At 43.1% G+C, this 23,010-nt stretch overlaps 1 protein-coding gene across 3 annotated transcripts in view; it reads left to right on the top strand.

Annotated features, from left to right (window-relative positions):
- The window catches only part of SWAP70 (switching B cell complex subunit SWAP70), a 40,992-nt gene extending 21,290 nt beyond the window's left edge, over positions 1-19,702 (top strand). For all 3 annotated transcript variants that reach the window (XM_080404745.1, XM_080404743.1, XM_080404744.1), the window contains 9 exons: positions 2,986-3,213; positions 6,687-6,833; positions 7,092-7,200; positions 8,500-8,681; positions 12,461-12,568; positions 14,123-14,289; positions 15,040-15,238; positions 16,774-16,870; positions 17,592-19,702. In XM_080404745.1, coding sequence (XP_080260871.1) covers positions 2,986-3,213; positions 6,687-6,833; positions 7,092-7,200; positions 8,500-8,681; positions 12,461-12,568; positions 14,123-14,289; positions 15,040-15,238; positions 16,774-16,870; positions 17,592-17,701 — 1,347 coding nt within the window. In that variant the 3' untranslated portion in view covers positions 17,702-19,702. The remainder of the gene's footprint in view (positions 1-2,985; positions 3,214-6,686; positions 6,834-7,091; positions 7,201-8,499; positions 8,682-12,460; positions 12,569-14,122; positions 14,290-15,039; positions 15,239-16,773; positions 16,871-17,591) is intronic.
- The last annotated feature ends 3,308 nt before the right edge of the window (positions 19,703-23,010 follow it).

Here is a 23,010-nt window from a genome sequence, read left to right as displayed (position 1 = left end):
TTCTTGCATGCTGTGAAGGGCTTTTTTGGGTTGTTGGTTTTTTTTGTTTTTTTTCTTTCTATAAAACGTGTCTGGAGTAGGAAGTAAGCTGCTTCCTGCCCTTAACTGAATGCTGAGGATTTATGGTAGTTGATGCTCAAAAGCCTTGGATTAGTTATTTAACTTAAGGAATTTGGAGAGTGAAAATATGCAAAGTGTATTTCAAAGATTTTTTTAAAAGGAATTTGTTACTGAATTTTAGAGAAATCTAGTAAAAAATGCATGTTGACTGCTTGGGAGGGCATGTTAAAATTTCCTTGTTATCACGTGACTATATTAACTTTCAGTGATTCCGAGCTGTGCGCGGAGCCACTACAAAGCACAGTTTTATGACTTGTGGTGAGCAGCCTAAGCGTGAGCCGCAGTGAACATGGCACCGCAGCAGCAGGAGGCCCATGGCACCCTCTCCAGCCTGCGTGGAGGGGGCAAAGCAGGTGTGCCCTCTCAGGGGGGTGATTGCCTCAGATGGCAGATGGGCACAGCACAGAGCTGAAAGTCATCTCGGCTGATTACCTTAAACCTCAGGGTACCCTGTGTTAGTTGCAGTTGTCTGCAATTTGAACTCCACTTTTGCAGAGGCCTCTGTTCAGATTGTATCTTTGCAAATAAGAATTGCATGAGCAGCTACGACTACTTAAATGCCTTACTCGTGAAGCTGAAAGGAAAAGCAGTGCTCTCCACAACTTCTGTACCCACCCTGGAGGCGTATTCTGTGCCTGGCTAGCCTGTCTTCTCTAAGACAGTCCTTAAGAGGAGGATGTGACAGCCACGTCTTGGAGGGGTATGTGCTTCCTGCCCATTCAGTGGAGTGGGAACTTTCCTCTAGACAGCACAGCAGCTTTAGCTTCTCCATTTTGCTGTAGCACTAGTCAACATGCTACCAGAGTAGGGGCTGTGAGACTCCGAACAGTTACTGAGCTAAAATAGTAAGAAAAGCGCACCCGTCCGTAGGGTGACTTTGGTAACTTACTGCTTTGCCAGATGAGTGTGTTCTGCCACAAACTTGTGTGTTTTTTGATCATAGATGTGCGGAAAAGGAAGGGATTTGCCTGTACTAGTTGCAAGAGAGAGAAGCAGCAGCCACAAAATTAGCATGTATGTTGCATCAAAACTGTGAGCCCTGGGAGTCCTTGGGGGGGAAAAACCACTTCTTTATTTCTTTGTACTCACAGATTTCTTGCGCAGGGACTACTAGGTCCTCAAAGACTTATTAGACCAGCTGAAAGTGGACTCTCAGCTCTAGCTGGAGAGTTATTCTGTGGTGAAATGTCCTCTGGCTCTCTCAGCCAGTGCTTTTCTCACCTGTAGGAGAAATTCCATTGTGTTTTCAAGCAGCGCTGAGGAACAGAGGTGAATTAGCTCTGGTGATTAGAAAAATGAAGTCCTGGAAATAATTTGGTTTCCACCACTTTTCAGCGAGGGATGTTCATGCTGTACAACTTAGTAATTGTTGATAATGCGATTCAGACTCCTGAGTCACTTAGTGTTTCCAAAACTACACCTAAAATAGGTGAGCTGAAAGTGAAGCAGACTGCCCTGGAGGACTAACTTCAGAAAAGCAGCACTTGAGGAAACCGGTGGTATTTCTTTGTGCAGAGAGAGAACCAGGAAGGGTTGTGTTGCTTTCCCTCCCCGTGTCCATGGAGCAGTGTGCAGTTCCCACCCTGCCACGTCCCTCAGGCCTGCAGAGAAGCAGGGCAGCTGGATGAGCCCTCGCCTGCAGCTTTGTGGACCAGCCTCCCGGGAACCGGTTGTGTGCTCACCTGGTGGTGGCTGGCGGGAAAGGCCACCAGCCCTTCGGGGAGCTGCTGCTGCCCTGTCCCCATGGTAGTGTGCTCCGGTGCGGGGTTACCGAGCACCTTCTCCCCAGGCTTCCTCCTTAGGGAGGGCGCAGGCAGCTTTACTGGCTGCCTTGGCTGGCTGCTGAAGGCGGTGGCGTTCCCTTTGAAGCTGGCAAGGAAACACAGCGAGCGTTACCCAAAATAGCAAAGGCCACACTAATTTGGTCTGTCTTCAAAACTGGGTTAAATGGTGTAATTGGTATCCTGTGACTTCAATCATAAAAACTTAGAAGCCTGGCTTTTACTTTGTTGTGTAGAGAGGTCTTTGTAGGAAGGCTCTCACTAATTATTTTGTTTAAAAAGCCATTAAAAGCATCTTACACGTGCTCAAAGCTGTAGATGGTCTAAGTTTAAAATACTGCAAACTAAAGAGTGAACAGTGATGAGTTGAAAAACAACATAAAAAACCAGACAGAAGAAGAAACCCAGCCTTCTTTCCCTCTTTTTCGTTCTTGTGTTTATTTTGACTAGTGTTATTACCCTGTGTATGGTAATGCATACAGAATGATTAAAGGAAAAGGGGAGTTTATTTTGGTAACAATAAAAGCGGAGGTGAAAAATTTGTTCTTTTTACTTCTCTTGATAGCCTGCCAAGATTGTGTCCAGTGACGGGCGTGCTGAGAGCTAGGGAAGAGGGGTCAGGTGAAGACTAAGATATGTGATCGTACCTTGGTAGTTTTTATTTCACTTGTTGTCCAAACTGCCATCTTTTCTGATTTTTCCTGATTTGTTTGCTTTTTATCTTACAAGAATACTTTTTAAAACTTGCTTTCTCACACCTCAGCCGTCACGGTTTGGAAGCTGTGGCAGGGAAGGTCCCGTGTGTTCTATAGGAATCTGAAATATTGAAAGAGGCTGCCAGGCTCAATTCTTTGTTTCCTTACGATGAAGAGAATAGCTACAGGATGGGCTTGGCAGTCAAAAGTTCAGCTAAGGCAGGAGCCTGAAGTCTTTGCTAATTAACCCACCTGCGTTTAGGGGCCGCGTATGAACCTAGGAATCCAGCTGTAATGATAGTCTCTGGAGAAGCTTAGTTTACAGCTGTGAAATGCTTGATTTCCATGCCTGCTGAAAATGATTGATGTCTGTTTGTATTTCTGTACAGATTGAATATTTACTTAAAAAACTCACCGAAGCAATGGGAGCAGGCTGGCAGCAAGAGCAGTTTGACCATTATAAGATTGCTCTCAATACTAGTCGAGAAGGTCTTTCTGCATGGGAGCTGATCGATCTCATCGGAAGTGGGCAGTTTAGTAAAGGGATGGACCGACAGACCGTGTCCATGGCGATCAATGAAGTCTTTAATGAGCTCATATTAGATGTACTCAAACAGGTAAGAACCACAAAGAACTAATGCTGTAAAGCAGAAAAATGTATTGCATAATTAGAAAATGTTTAACTTGTACTGGAATTTCTTCACCCAACGGATAATGACCAGGGCGAAATTAGGTAAATTACTTATAAGGGTTCTTTAATATGAGCTTATTTCTATAAAGGGAAATTGTGCTGCTGTTCAGATTGTTGAAATTGTTGTAGTATTATGAATGACTTGCTTTTTGGGAGAGTTTGTTTTTAGAAAGTAAAAGAAGGGTGCTCTGACTTGAAATACAGCCTTTTTTGTACTAAGCTGCTAGCTAGCTGACAGAATAGCTGCAACGTACTGTCAGTTCTTATACTGGTGGCAACTCTCCAGTCTTTGAAAACGCTTTTTTCTAGTTTCAGTTATGCTGTAGCAAATAAAAGTTGTACAGGTGATAACTTATGTGTTCAAACAAGGGGGTCCAGACGAAGGTGTTGCTCCAGCTGAAGGTGCCCCACTTCACCAGGGCAAAGAGGTGTAGAAGAGCTCCAGAGCACTCTCCCTTCGTGTTCTGCTTAGCAGGCGATGTGACTGACAACTGACTGACCTGTACTCAAACACAAGAAGACATGCTGGCCTTCATATTCTTAGCAAACTTCTGTCAGTCTTCGGCTTCTTCAGATTTCCAGTGGCTGGATTATCAGTTTAGGAAAGGCTTTAAAAGCTGCATTTCTCTCAGGGGAAGTATAAATATCACAGGGACCTGCGGGGTCACAGCGAGCTTACCTAGAGAGCTATTTAAAATTGACTTTTACCTGACGGAGAGTTTTTTTATCTTTGATTTCTTGGTTTCTTGGTGAGGAAAGAAACAAAAGTTTTCTTGGCAGGCTCTCTTAAGCTGTTCTGAAGAAACCATCAGAAGGTCTTGGCACAGGAAATTCTTTCAGAATATCCACAGAACAATGCAAAAGTCTATTTTTGTTAACTGCTGGTTGCCTGTTGGAGGTGAGGGCTGGACACACACACAGAGTCAGTTGAGGGCAAAACTAAGTCATTCTGCTGTTTAATACCACGAAAATAAAATAACCAGTGTCAGGTCAGTCCTTCCATGTGAAACCTGTGAGGAAATGGAAACTGCATTTCTTTTCAGTTCTGATATTGCATTGTGGTTGTGTTGTTGTGTGTCTCGCCCTGCCCCCCCCCCCTTTTTTTTTTTTTTTTTTTTTTACTGTCTCCTTTCTTTCCTCTCTTGGTGGCTTGGCCTCTTTCTTGAGGATGTCTGAGTGCCTTGAATGGTTCCTTGACATTTAAAAATAGTTTGCGTCAAGATTTGGCCCAGTGCCTCCTGGATAGTCACTGGCCTAATGGAGAATGGAGTTCCCTGTGTGACTTGGAGATGGCTGGTTCAGTCACAGCTTGTACCCTGATATCTTGTTGATTCACAGAATTGTCCTGTTTATTGCAGTATATGATTATTTCAAGGTATTAATGAGAGATTGTATCGTAGCCAAATGTCATACTACCCTTTTTATCGTGCACTTATCCCGGAGCTGCAAGGCTTATGGATGGTAGCGGTGATAACTAAATTTGTGATACTTGGTTTTCTGAAAGGCATGTCCTTCCTGTGGTAGTTGGTGTGAAAAGATCCGTGGGAGCTGTCAGGGGGCTCTTGGAAGCTGATGAGCAGCTGATGCACTGAAATAAAGATTTTGCAGAAATTTAAGGAGAAAATAATCAGCCTGACTTGGTTCAAAGCACAAATTCAGTCTGTCAGGAAGGGGAAAAACACCTGGTTGTGACTTGGACTGTGCAAGGCATGAAAGATGGAAGGAGTCCTTCACACACCCTTGTGACCACCCAGACCTTGGATGCGAGTATGGGGGCGGCAAACAAAGCTGTTTCTCTGCGCATTCCTGTTCTGGAGCAAGGGGGTGGGATGGCACAGGGGAATAGGCACGGCCTTGACTCTGGCCAGACTTAACTGGCTAGAAAAGCAGAGCACAGATAAACTGTATGTGTAGGCAGGTTGGTTGCTTGGTTTGGTTTGTTTTTTAAACAAAAGAGGAGGTCCAAATATCCCGAAATTTTTTTCCCCCTCAGACCTGTACAGAAAGACACCTTTGGCTGAAGTCTGCCACAGTACGTTTACTTGTTTGCTTATATCAAAAATTACTATAGCTAAGAGTAATTACATAAAAATGCTCCTTAGTCTCTTTACCAACTTTTCCAACTTCCTATCCTCTTAATCTGGAATACTTTGAGTACAGTGCCTTCAGTATGGCTTGTTTGTAGCTATATTGATGTAGGTGTTTGTTTCATCTACAATTTGACTTTCTGCTGAAGTTAGAAGTCAGACAAAAGTAATTGGGGAATATGGTTTCAGAAATGGCAGGTATAGCTGAAATAGTGGCGAACTTTGAAACTCTAGATTAAAAACTGACTAGGTCACAGCAGTGCCCCTGATAAAATCAAATGCCTGAAACAATGACCAGTTATTATATGATTCTCTGTGCACCCTTTTCCATGAGATGTTTTTTGAATTGCCATAGCCACACTGGATAATATATAACAGGGTTAACAGTATAACTGCACTTAGTATTGCTGCATTATATTTTAGCTATGTTAATAATCGAGGCGAACTTGGATTATTTGATCATGATACCAGCCCTATTTATTGTCGTTACAGAAGATGATAATTTCTATTCTTTTATTTGTATAAAGGTCATTTGGCAAAGTATGGGCTTCTCTTTCTTCTTTTGAAATAGTCTTGTCAGTGCTTGCAAGTGTTTCTCTCATGTAGGAAGTTGAGTGGATCATCTTCCAAGGAGAACAAAATAGCGTGAGTGAAATGTTGGCATTGTGTAAATCAAGGTACATCTCTGTTCCTTTAAGGGAAAATCTAGGCTTCACCAGTGTTCCCATATACCATCCAGTAGAGATGTCAGGAGTGTTACCAGCTTCTCCAACATACTCACTGAAGTATCCTATATGGGATTGCTTCTTTGACAGGGTGCAGCTAAATGAGTGTGTTGGCAGGGCAGAGCCACCCCCAGGACAGAGGCGCTTCTACTTTGTCCCTGGCTGGATTTGCAGCGCGTAGATGCAGGCCCGCATCTGTCCCTGGGGTGTGCACCCCCACAGGACAAATAACGGCTGTCATCAAAGTATTCCAGGTGACTCTTAGCAGTGGCGAATGGCTCCGCTTGACTGCAGAGAATTCAATAGTAAATGTTGTCAAAGAGGATCAAAGAGTCATAATAATGACTTGGTAACGACATAGTAGTAATTGTTCAGTTCTTCGGGTAAGCCAGTTACTTAAAAACTGGGCAGAAGAACAGTGAGTAGTTTCTCAGGGGCTAAACAATTAGCAGTGTGCTGGTGTTAGGAATGGAAGCATGTAGGTGAAGTATTTAGGGTCTTGAGCTAACTTTTCTGTGCCTTATTGGGCCTTTAAACCACACAACCAAAAGACCAGGCTATTTCAGCTGATCTGTTGCTTTTTACAGGGCTACATGTTGAAAAAAGGTCACAAAAGGAAAAATTGGATGGAACGATGGTTTGTGTTAAAACCCAATATTATTTCCTATTATGTAAGTGAAGATTTAAAGGACAAGAAGGGAGACATCATACTGGATGGCAACTGTTGTGTGGAGGTAAAAAAAAACACACCAAAACCTATGAATGTCTCAAAAGATAAGAATTAATCTGTTTTAGTGTGCAGGATGGACTCCTGATATCTTTCATGAACAGAGCTTTTTTAACTTTATCTAAACCCAGTTCATAAACACTCTCAGTAAAGGTTCTTAGTACTGGTGTTTGCAGCTCTGTAACAGATAACTGCGTATGTGGGGCTTGACCGTGTAACTGAGATTTCAATGTTTGCAAGGCTAATCTTTTTGCTACCATTCTAGGCCTTGCCTGACAAAGATGGAAAGAAATGCCTTTTTCTCATAAGATGTCTTGATAAAAGCTTCGAGATCAGTGCCTCTGATAAGAAGAAGAAGCAGGAGTGGATTCAAGGTGAGGTTTCAAAAATATCGGTTATATGAAAGTTAAGGTAAGCTGGTCTTAGAGCTGTGTTTTACTCAGATTTGAAATGCTTGGTCTTGTGATTTTTGATGTCTGTTTTGGGCACATGGAGAGGATCCTTAAGGAGTCTGACACTCAGGAAGAACTAAGGATCCATGTAAGGGGACTCAGCTGCTGTCATGTAGGTGCCTCGGTTTAGGCAGCCATAACCAAAACGAAATGGATATTACGGTTGTTTTCTTTTTCTGTATTAGCTGTGCTTCTAGGGATGGGGAAGGGAAGGAGAATACATGTAAATTGTTGCTTTTGGTGAGAAAGGGAATTAACCTCAACATCGTTAAATAGTGGCTTTGCTTTTGGTTTTGCTTGAGGTAATATTGTTGGGTGAGCTGAGGATGAAGCTGGGAATTAGGGCTTCCTTTTCTATTCCCATGGTGAAGTTACTCCTCCTGTGGGACCTTCCCAGATATGTGCCCAGTGATACTTACATGCAGCTTTTGCAGAGTGAGGTAGAAGCCCTTGCAAAGCCACTGTTGCTCATGCCATTGAATAAGTACAGCATTTAAATATTTGGAGCTGTGTTGCTTTCATTTGTGCTTCCTCTTTATTTAAAGCATGTGTTTAATTGCACCAAAGTCAGATGTATGACGAACGATTACTTTTTCACAGTTGTGGTAGGTGAATAAAATACCAAAATACTCTGCCACTCCTCAGCTTTGCTTTCTGAATATTTCCTCAGTGAATATAAGCAAGTGAGAACTGCTCTTACTCTGGCATGAGGTTTTTCCCTTGGAGTCTCAGTACAAAAAAGGGTGTAAGGTTGGTTCTAGGGAAGTGAGCAATGTATATGCTAGGTAACATCTTACTGCTTGATTAGAGTCACTGAATCGAGGTAGTAAGAGATGTAGAAGTGTTGGGGTTCGGGTTTTTGCAGTTAGGTATACAAGTGACTTGTATGTTCAGGACCTGTTAGAAATCAATATTGGAATTGCCGTAACACATTGGAATTGCCAGACCTTATCCTTGTGGCGCACGGCCAGTACTGGAAGCTAAGTGTCTTTTCGCTTTTGGTTTGTATTGGCAGCTAGCCTTCTGGGAATTAGGAGAACTGGCAACAGTTTGATATAAACCTGACAACAACTGATGTAAAAACACACTAAAACCCACCCCCCAAAAACAACAAACAACACACCACCACAAGTACTCATTCACTAAGGCTATCCCAAAATTTAGCATTGCCCTTCACTGGTGTTCTCTTCTTCTCCCTTTGCCTTGCGTGCTCCTTTCCAGCCATACAGACCACCGTAAACTTGCTGAGAGCGGGGAGCCCTCCACCCCACAAAGAAGCACGCCAAAAACGAAAAGAATTGCGCCAGAAGCTTTTAGCCGAGCAAGAAGAGCTGGAGCGGCAGATGAAAGAACTGCAAACGGCCAACGAGAACAAGCAGAAGGAACTGGAGACCGTGCGAAAGGTGAGAGTGGGAGCTGCTAACCTTCAGGCTTTAATTGCAATCTCTGTGGTTGGGCTGAGCTTCTTGAAGTATAATTAGGCCTCTGTTTCCTGTTCAGGTGTTCAGGCACGTTGTCCCCTGGAGAAGTTAGCTCACGTGAGCTCGTGTCAGCATGAGCCCCCTGAGCGAGTAGCTCTGCTGGCTGAGCCTGCAGCACCGACTGCAGCAGTTCCTAAGGACTGCTCGGCACGCTGGGGTAACCCATGTGGCCCGTCCCCGTCCCCTGTACTTACCAGTAGTGTAAGTGAGAAGCTAGTGTAGAAGAAAGCCCCAGCTGTATGGATGGTGTTGGGGGACCGGAGCGTGTAGTACTTTCAGTTACTTGTGGTTTTTTGGTTTTTCTTTTGTCAGACATGTCTGTCAAACTTGGGGCTTTCCATTAAGATTTTCTTGGTTTTCCCATGTTATGTGAATTGTGTGCGTGGGGGAACTGCACACTTCACACAGATGTAGTTTCCAGAGATAGAAATTTAATTTACAAAGATGCCAAAGATGCAAAGTGATTCTGTGAGTAAGTATAGGCATAATTTTATTAGAGTGGTTTGGGAGAGATTTATAGAGCTGAGGCACATAGCAACCATTTATAAACTGTTTAAATGCGTGTTCCTTGTAAATGCTGGATTGACTTCTAAAAAACCTGAGAATTGGACTAGAAATCTCTGAGTGTTAGCAGAAGACTTGCTGAATACACTCTTTTCCTTGTAGACAGCTGTTTAGTCTGATGACTGTCAGGAGACACCAGAGTGCCTTTGCTTGTTAGATTGCTGCACAATCTAACAGTAAATTGAACGTGCTGATGGAGCTTCATACTTTGGCAACTGGTACCTCTGCAATACTTCTCCACAGAGACTTGATTAGCATCCAGATATACTTCCTATCTTTTCTCTGGAAAGACTTGCAAGAAGAGTTACTATGGCTTTTATTGCCGTGATACCTTTTAACGAAGAGTGTGCCTTGGAAATAGCTTAGAACGCCACCTAACATTTGGGCTGCTGCGTCCTTGCTGCTGGAGCAGTCCAGATCCTTGCTTAGTCTAAAGTCTTTTGTTCGCTATCTTCCTAAATTTGAAATTTTGCATTCCCATCATTTCTGTATCATTGCTTGAGTGTTTTCATTTATGAAAAACACTAATTTTAGCCCTCAGTTAGATAAAACTTTGTGGTGAGGGAAAGCTGTAAATATTGTGAGAGCATGTTAATGATGCTGAGTCTAGAAAGCAAATAAAGTAATCCAAAGTGTATTTCTTTAAAAGTATTGTCATTAAGTCACTCTTTGTGGTGAGGAGAAATTTGTCTGTCTTCAATTAACCTTGCACTGACAGTACTGATGTGGGTATTGCTCTGTTTGCCTTAAATGGAGCCTGACAGTGGGAAACCATTTTTTAATTTAATTTTAGCACCTATATTCTACTATGTGTTTTAAGATTCAGAATGTGAAATACGCTTTAAAGGATAGCCTGTGTTACTTGCAAGTTGCTGGTAAGTAATACACCTGTTACCAGAAACCGCAGGGCTGGATTTCTGTGTTGGGTTTACTTTCTGGAGAAAAAGTTAGGGCAGGGAAGATAACACGAGAGCAACCCCAAAGGAGTGGTAGGATGTTGACAGGCTCCAGGGGGGGTTGTAGAAATCACAGTGGGCAAACGAGAGAGAGTTGTGGCAAGAAGCATCTTTTAAAGTGGACTGGATTAAAGTGACTTCTCGAGGACAGTAGTTTAGTCTCTGACGTGAACTACTGCACTTTGACCAAGTGGAATTAGTGGGGCGATCCTGTATTGGAGAAACCTGAAGTGTTTGGCTAGTTAGAAAAACGCCTTTCAAGGAGAAGGCTTTGTAAATGGCTCAGGAAACTGAATTGGTGTGGAAAGCTTAGAGTTAGATTTGCTCCCGATGGCAGTAAGCCACCGCTTACGCAGCGTCTGCCAAAGTGCACTCTGAAACTGGTTTGTATTTCAATAGCTCCTGCTACAGAAGATTTCAGTAGAATAAGAGCCTTTGTCTAAAATACTACTTTTTTTCATATTTTTTAACGGAATTTTGAGACACGCATTGAACAAAAGTGAAAGGTAAGTTTTTCTTGCCAAGAGAGCATGCACAAGACTTGTGCACCCTTTCTGTTTCTGTGTGGGGTCTTGCATGGGCTTCAGAGACTGCTCCCTAACCCCTGCTGGAATGGTGTGTTCCTGTTGGTTCCCCCACCCTCCCCACCCCCAGCATTTGGGACTTTTCCCTAAACAGCCCAGTTGTTGCCAGTATCCTTACCTGGCAGGAGCTGATGTCCTCTGACATCAATTAAGCAGGAAGTTGCTGATAAAGAGTGGACAAACAGTGTATTTTCTTGTTGAGCTCTCTGGCAAAAGCCTAGCACCCACCCCTGCCTGTGCCTCTGCACGTTCGCCCTCTCTGCTCAGTATTGAAAATGTTTGTTTAATTTCTAAGTGGGGAAGGAAATGAATAGAAAATTTCACTTAAATAGGCATCTTGGATTTGACTACAATTACATGCTTTTAAATGTTCTGGCAGAGGAGGAATACTACTTCTAAAAGACTGGCACCATTTCAGCCTTTCAAAGGAGAGCAATTCTGTACTATCATGCTCTCCAGCTTAAAACCAGAACCTAGGAGCTGCCTTCCCCTCCTCCCATCTATTTCAGACTAGAGGGATAGCACAAGCACAGGAATGAAAGTTTCAGCTCGGCACTTCGAATCCTTTAGGCATCTCATTAGTTCATCTAAGTCCTGTGAGGGGAAGACGGTTTAAATGTGCTACCTTCAACAAATACTAAAGGTGGTGGGTGTCCTGCTCTTACTGGAGGTAACAATTGTGGAAACAATGGTGTATGTATGACAAAAGAAGGGTGCTTGCTCTCTGTTTCCTCTGAAGCATGGGATAGGTTTCTTAGGAAAATCCTATGAAGGAATTACTTTGTTTTCAGTATCGGTAAAGTTATGGCTGGTGCTCGTACTTTTTAACCTTCTGTGTATTGTAAAAATACATGCCATTGAAATCCTGATGAAATGAAAAACTGTGGCAACAATCTTTATTTGTCAAATCAAGATGCAAAGACAAGTTAAGTTGCAAGAAGGCGTGAAGGTACCAGCAGGTGTTTCCTAGGCCTTAGCACTGACTAGGCTAGTTTCCCCCCTAATTTCAAGTTATGATTATCGACTAGAATTTTATTTACCTTACATGGTGATTTAGGGGATGTTAAAGGGATATGATTCACAATAGCACAATCACTTATTATAGTCAAGGGTTGCAGCGCTTATGCTTTCCCATGGCAGTTTAGCGCTTCTCACTTCTGTTCCTGTATGAATTCAGTGCGTGCTGGCATGTTTTCACTATTGGAACTCCTGGGCAGTCCTGCCTGGAATGTGGTTTTCCATAATAGTTTTCTATCCCTTACGAGATACAGAAGGAAATAGAGCAATTTCTGTCAGTTATGCAAAGCCAGGACTCAAAGGAAACTTGGAGGAAAGTCTGATAATTGACTTTTCATTGGTAAATTTAAAATTGTCTTGCACATAACAAGAGTAAAAATTATATTTGGAGATTGAGAATAGTGTCAGATATTATTATTTTTTTAAAGCTGGTGCCTTAATGCTTTTGAAAGTTGCTTCCATTTTTGGTAAAAACAAAAGTTGTTAAATTCCATTATCTCCAAATGTTTTAGTTTTGACAAATTGTTTTTTTTTTTTAAACTTACTTTTCTTCCCCCCACCCCCTGTCTTTCTCTTCCAGCAACTGGAAGCAGCAGCTGCTCGTGCTGCTGAGGAAGAGAAGAAAAGACTTCAGACTCAAGTTGAATTACAAGATCGCTTCAGTTTGGAGCTGGAGAGAGAAAAAATGGTGAGTAGTGCACGTGGGTGTTTTGCTGTGATTACACATAGTGAGCAATGTGTTCAGCAGTGACTGCCCTCGCAGCCAGTCACTGAAGGGACTCGGCCGATTCTGCAGGAGGCTGGAACCTGTGTTCCGTTTATTAGAGAAGTAGGAATAAAATACCTCTACTGGCAAATTCAAATACTGGAACAGCTTGCCTCCAATTTGTATAGCATTCAACACTTAAGTAGTATTGGAAAATTTGGAAATATCTGAATGTTTGACAGATAAATGCAGGCTGAAGTTACTCTTGCAATTTTCAAAGGTTCACAGGAGAACCTGAGGCCCGTACATACTATATGAATATGCAAAATGAATGCAGGCATAAGAAAAATGCATTTTAGGAATTTTCTGACTTGAATATATTCCTAAATCTATTGCTTTTTGATACTGTGGGCTCTTTTACGTTTATACGCAGACGCAAAATTAAAGAAATAACGTAACTTTACAATGCTGTTACGATAATCCACACTGAGAATTTCCAAAAGAACTAATTGTCAATCTTCAAGGGCTTTGTCAGGCATAACGGGCTTTTCTGTTAGTTGGAGGAAAGAAGTAATAGTCAAGTTGATGCGATGGAACGTTTTGGAACGTAAATGCACACAGTGCTGCTTTATGGGCTGCGTGTGAATCCCTGAATACGATCACTTTCTGGGTCAGTGGGATTTCAGTTAGCTGAGGGAGAGCAGGCTGCAGAGCAGTGGCGCAGGACATGCCATCCCACCTAGCACACTTGCCAGAAAGCCTTTCTTGCTGACTTCAGGAGCTGTGCTCACCCTCTGCAAAGTACATGTTTTGTATTGCTGAATGCTGAGGTTTTGGTGCTTTGTCTCACGTGGTCCAGAGCCAGCTGGCTGCTGTCGTCCCCAGCACAGCGATGGGCTGAGGGGGAAGATGGCTCTGGTGCTGCAGCGCCTCTGGTTTCCCACTCTGGTCGGTGAAAGGAGGGTAATGGGGATCAGAGATTGGGTGGCTGTGGATATGCAGCATCCCCTCACCTTCCTGTATCCCTTACCTTTGTTTTTTGTTAGAGTTGCTCTTCTCTTAGCAAAGCCAACCCCCTTAGCCCATTTCCAACCCTGTATCCATCTTGTGCCATCGTGGTGCTGTCAGCCAGATACAAGTGTGTGAAATCCACTGCTGCCAGGGGAGGGCTTGCCTGAGGAAAGGAGCGGAAACAGTGTAATTAAGCCAGCCTGACCTTTGTGTCTGGGCGCTCTGCAAGTTTTCCTTAGCTTGTATCTGTAATCTAAGTGGCAAAATCAAGCTGATTGAAGTTAGGTTTAAACCCCGTAAAAATCCTCTGCTCCACTGGACGATGTAACCAACCCGTATCATCTTTTTCAATGCTTTTAGTTACACATCTACAAATCTAGACTGAACTTTATCAGTTCTGCTCTGCAGGCAGCAGGAGAAGGTTTGCCTTTGAAAACATTATCTGAGGGAAACGTGGCAATTCCTTTAAAAAACAGAAACTGGGGTTGAATGGTAGCTCATGTGTGTCCCTGATTATGCTGCTAGGTAAGACAAAAAATGGAAGAGCAGGTTGCTCAGAAGTCATCTGAACTGGAACAGTATTTACAGAGAGTACGTGAACTGGAAGAAATGTATAAACAGCTACAGGAAGCTTTGGAGGACGAGAAACAGGCACGTCAAGATGAAGAGACTGTAAGGAAACTTCAGGCCAGGTATGGCTTTGGCCTAGTGGAAATTTATTTCAATTCCCCACTCTCCCCCACAATGACAAGTAACTGTGCCATACCATTCAAGAATGTCTGCATCTTGGACATGCTGTGGGAAAGAGGGACTAGCTTGGAAGTCCGAATGCAGGGTAGACTTTTGGTTTTGTCTTTCTTTCCTTAAGCTATGAAGGCTAAAGCTGGTATTTATGATTTTTAATGTTTGATTAGCCCTTAGCAGCAAGAGTGCTCAGCAATTTCAGAAAAACTGAGATCACTCTATACAGACTTTTCAGTTGTGTATTTTATAAAGCAGTATCTTAAATATGACTTTCTGCTGTATTTTATCACAGGTTTAACCCTTTATCAATTTGAATTTAAGTTTTCTCTTACTCATGTGGGCTTTGTTTAGCATGGTTTCTTTCATATACTCAGTCCTTCTAAGACAATTAAGATAACTTAGGCACGCTGCTTTCTTCTGGTTTTCAGTGTTGTGTATTTGCATTATTGACTAAATTTTCTGAATGCCCCTTTGTACCAGTTAGACTGCTTGCACTGCTGGCATGATTTTCAGCTTTACATCAATGACAAGCCAACAAGCAATAACTTTTTCTCTGTTTCCCAAGCACTGCTTTTTTTTTTTTTTTTTGAAAGAGGAAAGAAAATAATTAGCTTGGCTTCCCTACATGTATGCTACATAACGGGTACAATTTACTTCAAATTGTAGTTAATGGCAGTTAACGGCAATCTCCGTTGCAGATTACTGGAGGAGGAGTCAGCAAAGAGAGCTGAACTGGAAAAATGGCACTTGCAGCAGCAACAGACCATTCAGATGACAGAAGCAGAGAAGCAAGAGCTAGAAAACCAGAGAATGATAAAGGAAAAGGCTCTTCAAGTTGCTATGGAGCAACTGGAACAACTCGAACTGGAAAGGAAGCAGGCCCTTGAGCAATATGAGGTGAGCTGTTTTGTTCACCAACCTCTTGCACTTAATCAGGTATTCAGTAGTTTAACTGAATTTGAAGTTCCTCAATATCATGCTGCTTTAAGGACTAATATAGCAAAAATTTGTAAGAACGGGTAGGGTAGTTATGTGCTGGGTTTTGTTGGCCTGGACGAGTAGATGTATTTGAAGAAGAGGACATGTTTCAGATGCACCACCTCCTTGATTCTTCTGTCCCAGTTTGTAGGCCAGCCAGCTCAGTCATACCCTGAAATACTCTGTGTACGTTTGTCTTCTCCTGTAGGCTAACTTCTTATGCAGTCCTGTTGCTCTCACACAAAATGCTTTATGCTTTTGAATTGGTTATTCTTGCAGTGTCTTGATGATTTCATAGGGCAGTATTGGCTTCCGCAGATGAAAAATCAGTGTAGGCCCTTGTTCCTCCAAGAGGTGTTTAAGCACTGAACTGATGCCAGGGATAGGTAGACGTCAGCCCACATTCTCCATGCACACCAGTGCCTTGTGTCCCAAACGCCAGACCTGTTCTGCTCTGCCGTGTTTTTGGCGCAGGCCAGTAGCTTGTATTCATGGAAGAGGTAAGTCAGACTCCAGTGAGCACTGAGTCTGAAGTGCTGTAGACTTTCTAGGGCTAGGGAGGTGCTGATACTGTGTTTATTATTTAGGTCAGGAAGCAAAACATGACTGGATTTCTGTGTAACTAGGGAGTGTGTTTATGCTGTCCTTCTGCTCCTGAGGTTAGCGCTGTGAAGGACGAACTAGTGAGCTGTCTGGACTGGCACAGAATACAAATGCTGCAGTGACTGCAGGCAAGGGGCCCAGGTGGGGTCGTTCCAGCCACTTAACAACTTACTGTGTCGGTGTTACATCTAACACTATCGTTAGATTGCACTTTGCTAATTGCACTGACTTTTTTTTGATGACATCTCAGAGTTTCTATATATGAAACATCCATTTACTACTCCAGAGGAACTGCTGAATCCAACAGACATAAAAAAAACCCAAACAAAAAACAACCAACCAACAAAAAATTGACAATAAATGATGGAGTAGGTCAGTGCTGTAGTTGAATCGTTATTTTAGAAATAATTAAACATTCTGGCATTCTGTTTGGAATTGATCAAAAGCCCAGTGTACACTGAAGAATACCTCTTTCTTGCTTGGGTATAACGGCAGTGGTCCTCTTCCTGGCTTTCATGTTACGATATCTGATAGTGAGAGATACTGGCTGGTCTTGGTTTGGAACAGAAAATGCATCTTTGTGTTTTGAAACCAGTTGATGCTTTCAATCTTCATGAACTAAAATAGCTCTACTTAGCTACAGAATTAGTAAAACCTAGTGGGTTTGGATTCTGGTATACAGCTAGCAATGACTAAATTACTTTGGATGGTTAGAAATTAAGTTCTCCTGTCTACACTAAATGGAGTGCTGGCTGAATTAGTGTGTCTCTGTATTTAAAAGGATGTTCTTTCTTTTTATAAAAAGAGAGTAAAGTTAGTATTGTTTACAAGCGGGCTGTATCTTATTTCAGGAGGTTAAGAAGAAGTTGGAAACGGCAGCCAATAACACCAAGAGTTGGAAAGATAAAGTAGCTCATCATGAGGGATTAATTCGACTAATAGAGCCAGGTAAGGTATCAACAGGAAAGTTACAAAAAATACATATTCGTTCTGTCTCATATACTTAGATCACGTGGTGATTTACTGGTCTACCTTTTTCTGTAGCGTATTGGTTTCACGGCAGCCTATAAATATCACATTTGTGATAACTGTTGATGGTCTCTTCCAAGTCTTTACTGGCCCTACTATAACAATTTTTTAAAATTACTATTATTTGTTTGTTTATTTAACTGAAAGCAAGGATGAACCTGAACATTGCATGATTTGGGTGTTTAATATAGTTAGCATAAATGCTAATTGTTAAAACCATGAATAGCTAAAATATTTGATTTTGGGGAAAAGTTTTAATTTCTTAGCTCAATTAATAGCGTGCCTGTCCAGAGGAAGGTGGCTTTGTAATGCAGTGCTGGAGAGATTGCTTTCCTTCAGGGAGACCTCTAATGGCAAGAAGAGGAGGAGTTTGGGGTTGTGGGGGAAGTTAGGAGATAAGGATGCAAAAGATCGCAGCAGCTGACAGCCTCACGCTCTGCACCTTCCCTGACAGTGTTCCAGGCATTCCTCCCTCCTTGGTTAGGTGGGTCCTCGGGTCGCCTTTGGCAGGGTTTCTAGTCATAGAAGAGACAGCACTTACCTAACCATCCTGTGGTGGCACTCACCTGTGCCACTGACGGTGGGCGAGCTGTGTCCCGCTCAGAAATGCCCATTGTGAGTATTGCACTCTGTCTTCCAGGCTCCAAAAATCCTCACCTGATCACCAACTGGGGCCCGGCTGCCTTCACTGAAGCTGAACTCGAGCAAAGACAGAAGAGCTGGAAAGGGAAAAAAGCCACTTCTGAGTAACGACAGTAGCTGACGTATCGTTTCCGAACAGAAGCCCACTTCACTCTGCTTTGCACAAAGCAGCTTCTCGCTTATAAAGATCTTAGTTTGCTCAGCAGGTTGGGCCTTTCTACAAAGGAAATACTGTTTACCACATAGAAGTGGCTACTCAGAGCTCAGTAATTACAATATGTGGTGTCTGACAGTACTTGCTGTTTTCCCTCGTGTGTCCAGGAATTCTGTTGTTTTATACAAAACTCTTCAACTGAAGATTTCTATTTAAATGGAGCTTGTGACAGAGTTGTTTCTAAACTAGCCTGTAACAGTCTGGCAGCATCTAACCGATCAAGCAGCATTGCTTCCATTCCGAAACTGGGAAGCAACTGTTTGTTTCATTGGTTCAGTTAGTATAACTTAAACCCAGGATAAATCAATCCTGGAGGTTCTGTCCAGCTCTGGGATAGAGCATTACCTTTCCTTCCATTGAACCTCCTTGTATTTTGCTCTGTCTGTCTGTTGCTCTTCGCATGGTGCTTAAGTGCCTCGACGCATTCTTCCTTCATGCGGGTAGGCTGGTGTCACTGGGTACCTGCTGCTGGGTGGGTTTTGAGTCCTATTTTCCTCTGTTTGCAGGAATCTAAACAAAAAAACTGGAAACAGGCATGTACAAAATGCTGCCATAAAACATTTGGGAAAAGTAGTCATGCAGGCTTGTTCTTGTACTGTCTCATACTTGAGAAGTGCTAAGAAAAACCTTGAGACTTCTTTTCATTGTTCAAAAGATGCAGTTTTGACTTAGACTTCTGGAGCAAACAAATGGAAGATGATAGCACACACAGGCCACGTACCATCTGCACCAAGGCTGTGTTTGTGAAAGGAAGCAGATTATAACATACAACCATTTTAGATGCAGCGCTTCTGTCTTAATTGGAGGCCAGATTAGAAAAAGTGCAAGAGGAAAACTAAATTGGACATTTTAATGTTTAGTTTAGATTAAAATAATAAGTGTGCAGCAATACTGCTTAAAAAAAAAATTAACTCTCGTCAGTAAAATAATTCCAGCATTTCTAGTAACAAGGCTCCCCAAAAAGCCTACTCAAAATTCAAAGAGCCTGCTCCAAATTCTCTCTGGGGAGAAATCCAGTTGTTTCTGTAGGGAAAAGGAACAAGTCTGTGATTTCTGCTTTGTAGATCTCCCACAGCAGACAAGAACTCAGAATGTCTGTATTATGTTAATAGCAGAATACAGTTTTATTTAGCAGTGGACTGAGAATGAAGTCTCCCCTCCCGAAGAGCAGGTGCCCATTGGTGTGGCTTGTTAGTCAGCTTTGACCTTTGCATGTACAGCGAATATGGGCATCCATCTCAGCACCTGCTTGTTAGTTCAGCTAAAATGTTAAATTATTTTTAGTAAATAAGTGTTGAATGTTTCAGAGAGATAACCAGTGCATTGGTGTACAGCGCTGTGATACTTGGATCTCAGAAGAGCTGTACAGAAGTGATCTTCAGATTTGGAAGTCAATAGTGTTTTATTTGCCTATTAACTAAGACTCACACAAATACTGAACCTTCTCAGACATTTATTCTCTGATTATATTTTTATACTAATTAATTGAGATCTTTAATGTTTCAGTAAATGGAGTGCTGATGAGAAAGGCAGGAAAATCCAGGATCTTCCTCTTTGTATTTACTGTACAGGAAAGCAGTAGTTCCTTAAGTTTGCTAACAAGGCATTTTAAAAACTGTTTGTGTTTACAGAAGAAATGTGAAAAACCCTGTGACAGAAATACTAATGTATACATTGTTAAACTTTGCTAAAGGAGACAAAACAGTATTTATAACTACCAGACATCTTTTATGCAGTAAGCAGGTGGTGTATTAGGGCTAAACTTGTTTAATTTTTCTAACAGTCTTTATTTTGGACAAAAGTTTTTTTTAAGAACACCAAATGATGCATGTTCTCATATTTTTTACTGTTCTTTAGAACTGGCTGTTTAATAAAGTAATATGAAGTCATTTACATTTCTGAATTAATTGATGTCTTTTTGCATGAGTTCCGTTTGGGTTACTGGAGTTCAGAATCCAGTGACTGTTCTGTGGAAGTATTCCTTTGATGGAAGAAATCCACTCTTAATGGTCTGATCAATAGGATTTGGATTAAAGCCATCGTAAAGGCAGAGGTCACACAGATAATGCAATGTATCTTGTCTCATCAGCACTACTTCTCTTAAATGTTTATATTCAGTACACTTTGATACCATATAATGATGCTCAGCTATTACAGTTGGCGTTGCTCATTAACAAGTGTTTAGAGGTTGCAGTTTAGCTGTGTTCTGAGACCCAAAGCCTGCCAGGTGGGAAAGGAATTGATACAACAGTTGCATCTGCAGCAACACATCAACTGGAGAGTGTTCGCCGGGACAAGGGCAGACCTGACCTTACCAGCTGACAGGGAACGCGGCTGCAGCGTGAGGGTACCTGGGCACACGCAGACCTGTGCTGCTGCAGGCAAAACAGCCCTTCATTAAAGCGTCATCTGCGCACCATGCATCTGTCTGGAGTTATTTTCTAGTCACTATTATAAGAGGAAAATGGGACAAGTCTCCTGTTAGCTTTGTTGTCCCTGCTTGCTCTGACAAATTAAGAAAGTTTTGTGTGAAGTGTTGCACAGTAAAAGCGGGGGAAGAGGTTGGTTTAAAAATTAACTAATTGTATTTTGAGCAAAAATACCACATTAGAATAAGCCCATTAGAGCTAGACTGAACACAGCGTTCAAAGAGAGAGCAGAGCTGTGAGTCAGAGTCACCACACCTCATGAAACAGCGCAGCATGGAAAACTGCACTCCTGGTGCGGTGGCCTTTCCAGTGAGCCCAAGGGTTACAGCACGCTTTTTCCAGGAAACCAGCAAGGATGGCCTCAGTGAAATGTGATGCTGCGGATCTCACTGTTTGCTCTGAGAAGCCTTGCAAAATCATAATGCATCACCCGCACACCAGGCTTACCTGCGCACGCAGAGGCCGGTGGAAAGCTGCATCTGCTGCTCTCGAGCCCTCGGTAGGTGCACACAGTCCACGTGGTTTCCCTGCTGCTGCTGGTGGAACAGCCCTGCAAACCAGTAGCCCAGCCCCATGCTTCTCTCTCCAAACCAGTAGCACGGTAACGTGCTTCTCGCATAAAACAGGATTATTTTTTTTTCTTCCTTGTGACCATTATACAGAGCTGATTTATGAGCCTTGCATACTTACACATTCCTGAAATGTAACAGGCTGGTTTCCAGCAACTCCGGTTACTTCTGTTTGACTGTCGCTACATGAACAGCCACAAAAGCAAAGCCTTTCTGGGAAAGCAACACTGTCAGCACAGTCACCTGTATCCCGGGCAGGGGGGCACCCACGCCCCAAAGAAGCAACTGCTCGGGCAGGCAGGCCCGGAACAGTGCCTGCACCATCCCCTTCAGTAAAAGTGAACTGAAACATTTTATCCGATTTTTATCTCTAGTATGTGAAGCAGTTAAGTAATCTTTGAGCCAAGGGGCGCACAGCCAGAAGAGGGGATATCCGTAAGGTCTTTCAGCTGCTTCAGGGAGAGGAGAAATTACTTGTAAAGGGCGCAGAAGAGAGGAATTACAACATTGCCTCTAACAGCATGAAAATCTCCCGCAACATTTCATTTCCCCCACTTATCCGTTAGGGCCTTTCCCACCCTGCCCGCACTGTGTTGGTTATTCGGTAATTGTGGCTGGCTTGTTGTTGTTGTTGTTTGGGGTTGTTTGTGTGTAACCTTCCCGCCTGGCCGCGCTCACAGCTGGGCTCCAGCTGCCACCTGGTGGCGGCGCGGCCCTCGCGCCCCAGCTCGCCGCACCCGCGGGGCTTCACTTACCCGTGAACGTGGCGCCCCAAACCCCCGCCGGCTTCATTCCCCTTCAACAGCTGCAGCAGCCGTTCACAGGAGAGGAGTACAGTGACGGACGAAGGCTGGAAAAATGTTCAGTGAACCAGGTCTCCTGCTGTGTTACGAATATCCCACCGCCATCGTCCTTGTGGCACGTTGTTGTCCTTGAGTTCACGGGCCAAATCAGGTCTTCTGTTAGCTCAGCTCAGTCCATCTGGTCCCAGAGATGTCCTGTGAGCCTAGGAAAAAGAATGTTACAATAAGTGTTACATGGCCTAGGACAGAGCTATGCTCAGAGCCTTGAAGCTAATTCAGGCAAATTTTCAAAAAAACCCCACTGCACCAGAGGACAACGTGTACAGTCAGCTACATCACCCAGCAAGCTCTCAGCTGCAGCACAAAGCTTGGGCTGCCAGACAGCTTTCCTAAGGGAGGTAAAGCAGAACAAGGGAAAAATGTGTAAGGAAGGGTCCTTAACCTGCAAACAGTGTTTTCCCGTGTGCCTCATGTACATGCCTCATTTATCCTTCACCCCCACCCCCTCTCCCTCGTCCTACTGAACACAGTGCTCACTGACTTGCAGAATAAAAAGCCCCGAGGCTGCAAAAGTGGGGGTGAGAGAAAGATGTGCGGTATGCCAGCTCACACACGCTCCCCTTTTGGGAGCAGGGCCCAGACTCATCCCTTCAAGTCACAGATGACGGGGTGGGAGTGAGGAAGAGACCAGCCTGCAGTCTGAAACACTTCGGGGCTCCCGCTCCCGGCTTGGCAGGGTGAGCAGCCACACAGAGAGATGTCCTGAGGACTCCTGTTACTGCTGATGTTGCTGTGCGTTCCCAAATAAAATGCAAACACAAAGCTGGTGACACTACATGAATTTAGAGGCTATCTTGACTTTCATACATTGAGTCTCACTGTGAACTTCAACTACTTGGAAATGCCAGGGGAGCGAAAGTGCAGAAAAGCACTGTTTTATGAACTGGCTTTCTAGGTATGCCAAAAGTACACGTCCTTCAAAAACGTGGAAAGGCCAGTGGTTCTTTCAACACTTAAGATGAGAAAAGATTTGGAAAAAGGTAGCTGCTTCTCACCTCCAAAAGAAATTAAAATTGGAGCAGTATGATCCAAACAAAAGATTAAAACATCCCAAAAAACCTTGAGAGGGAGATTTAATGAGGCCATTTTTAACACCTACAAGCACAGTCCCAGAAAGACCGCTTGACAAGAGCCCTTCTCCCTCCTTCTTGCTGGTATTTTAGCCTAATTGACAGAGACAGTGTAAAAGGATCCAAGCAGCTGGTCCAGGAAAGCCCGTAACAGACTGGGCAGAATGTTGGTAAAAAAATAAATAAAACCACAAACCCCAGAACAACTGCGCTCATTTCCCCCCGTCAGCCATTATTTTCAATTCCTTAATAAATAACACAAGCACACAAAA

The sequence above is a fragment of the Falco punctatus genome (assembly GCF_963210335.1).
Source record: "Falco punctatus genome assembly, chromosome: 10".
Taxonomy (NCBI): domain Eukaryota; kingdom Metazoa; phylum Chordata; class Aves; order Falconiformes; family Falconidae; genus Falco; species Falco punctatus.
The sequence above is the reverse complement of the archived record's forward strand: the minus strand, read 5'-3'. Positions and strand labels throughout refer to the sequence as shown.